This window comes from Hakea prostrata, unplaced genomic scaffold (assembly GCF_041222555.1).
Source record: "Hakea prostrata isolate BN-2017 unplaced genomic scaffold, UWA_Hpros_2 contig_279, whole genome shotgun sequence".
In the NCBI taxonomy this organism is placed as follows: Eukaryota; Viridiplantae; Streptophyta; class Magnoliopsida; order Proteales; family Proteaceae; genus Hakea; species Hakea prostrata.
Genome location: NW_028291398.1, coordinates 3,477 through 5,765, shown reverse-complemented (window position 1 = coordinate 5,765; position 2,289 = coordinate 3,477). Strand labels below are relative to the sequence as shown.

Sequence of the window (2,289 nt, the reverse complement as noted above, 5' to 3'; positions counted from 1 at the left end):
TCCGATGAATGTCCCTCGCTCGGGTAGAGACCGGCCGAGTTGAATTCTCTCCAGCTTTTTCTACCGATTCCACTCTTTGCATGCTTTCTTCATCCCGATCGTCATGAACTTCTATAGTCAAAGCGGTTCCCGAACTCTCAAATCTCCGTTTTTCCTTCAAGTAGTTGGCGTAGCATTGCCGGGAGGTAGACTGATCCGAGCAGCATTCTCCTACTCTTGCGTTAGTCGGGAACTTCAATTTCATGTGCCGGGGGGATACAACTGCCTCAAGTGCATTGAGTGTTGGTCGTCCTAGGATAACATTGTACGCTGACAAATCCTTCACAACCATAAAGTTGACTCGAACCAGCGTGTCTCGGGGTGATTTCCCGATTTTGAGATCCACTTCCTTCGGCTACGCCGAGGATCCCGCAAAACCATACAGGGGGGTTGATGAAGGGGTCAGTAAATCATTAGCCAATGTGAGTCTTTTGAAAGCCTCGTAAGAGATCAGGTCAATGGATGACCCTATATCAACCAGGACCTGGTGAACCTCCCGATTAGCGATTTTGACCTTGATGATAATCGCATCATCATGCGGCGCTACAATTCCGCTTAGATCCTCATCTGTAGAGGTTATTGGTTCCGGGCATGCCAGATTTGGCCTCTTTTTGGGTAGGTGAACAGCTCCCACGAACCGTGCTTTTTGCTTCGCCTTCCTGATTGATTCTACATTCGGGCCTCCCATGATCACGTAGACGGGTGTCTCCTCCCAATCTTCTTTTTCTTTACCCTTATCAGCCTTTTTGGCGACTTCCTTTGGGCTAGGTGATCGGGCTCTCTTTCTGGGTTCTGGCGAACTAGTACGGGGCTTTCCCGATTCACGAACATATTGACCAAGTTTACCTTGTTGGATTAATTTCTCGATTTCTGATTTTAGAATTCGACAATTATCCATGTGGTGCCCGTAGTCTTTATGGAAACGACAATATTTTGTCATGTCCCGATCCTCTGGAAGAGAATGCAGCTTCCCAAGCCACCTCAAAGATTTCTTGTCCCAAATATTCATCAGAATCTCTGACGGTTTTGCGTTGAGGGGAGTGTAATTCACCCGTCCCTGATCACGCTTCCACTTATTTATTGACCCCTGATTTTTGTCATTCGGGGAATTTTTGTATGTATCCCGATCAGATCTTCTGTCTCGATCGGCTTTTACCCAAATGTTTATTACTTGGTAAACGCTGGCTTGCTTCTGGCACTTACGTAACAGTGTCCCGTATTTTTTGGGCTTATCTGTTAACAAGACCTCTAAAAGTCTTTGATGAGTGATCCCACTCCAAAGTGCGTTGTATGCCACTTGATCATCCAGATCTTCGATCTCAATGGCAACTTCGTCGAGTCGTTTCAGGAAATCTCGAATTGATTCATTCCTTCCCTGCCGTATGGTGAATAAGCTGTCGGCTGTCTTCTTACTCCCGATGGCATTTCGGAACCGGGATATTATTTTCGGGCAAGTTGCCTAAAGTTGTTGATGGATCTCGGTTGCAGGCTGCTGAACCACTTGATGGTCGGTCCTTTGAGTGAAGCAGGGAATGTTCTGCAAAGCAATTCGTCCTCCTGACCAAGTACAGTCATTACTGATTTAAAGTAGCTTATATGCTCCTTCGGGTTCGTCTTTCCCTCGAATGGGGTGAAGGTAGGCATGATAAAATTCCGAGGGAGAGGCATGTTCATAATCTCACCTGAGAAAGGTTCTCGGTCAACCACATCCAGATCTTCGTCGTGGTCCCGATCTTCCAACTTTCACTCGACTGTTGCCACTCTCCTTCAAGTCGATTTTGCTTAGCCCTATCTTCATCAGATTCAGCAGCCTCTTCCCTCCGGGAGTGTGTGCGGGTCACAGTCACCCTCGAACATGATGGTTGGGAAGACATTCTCCTTGGTCCTCGATCTCCTCCCGACGACTCCTTTGGGGTAAGGATCCCATCTTAGATGGTACCGAAATAGAATCTAAGGCACCGATCCCGGTCCCGTTCGGTGTTATTTGGCAATTATCCCGATCGGGATGTGTTACCCCTCGTCCCTCGGTTTTCCTACCTCTCTGGACACCCCTTCTTTGTCGGGATCCCCTTATCGTTTGGAAGGCTCTCAAAGAACCTTCCCGCCCGAGTGTTACGTCTCGGTCCTTGCTCGACTCCAATTTGATGGACCAAATTACGCAACACTTCTTGCATCTCGAGCATGCCTTTTCTTATTTCATCCACATCTGCCACGTAGCATGGCCTTGGGGACCCTTGGATGTTCCTTCGC

At 47.9% G+C, this 2,289-nt stretch overlaps 1 protein-coding gene across 1 annotated transcript; it reads right to left on the bottom strand.

Annotated features, from left to right (window-relative positions):
• Positions 1-394: 394 nt before the first annotated feature.
• LOC148998579 (uncharacterized) lies at positions 395-1,913 on the bottom strand. Its single transcript, XM_089141851.1, has 2 exons — positions 1,722-1,913; positions 395-1,414 (listed from the first exon to the last, which is right to left on the bottom strand). Exons 1-2 carry the CDS (start codon positions 1,911-1,913, stop codon positions 395-397), a joined length of 1,212 nt encoding a protein of 403 aa, XP_088997977.1.
• Between the last annotated feature and the right edge of the window lie 376 nt (positions 1,914-2,289).

What these genes read in the sequence shown, in the direction of transcription:
- LOC148998579 (XM_089141851.1), bottom strand. Translation starts at nt 1,913, where the DNA reads ATGTCTTCCCAACCATCATGTTCGAGGGTGACTGTGACCCGCACACAC. An exon ending in TGACCGAGAACCTTTCTCAG is followed by an intron (nt 1,415 to 1,721) that starts GTGAGATTATGA and finishes ACCATACGGCAG; the next exon opens with GGAAGGAATGAATCAATTCG.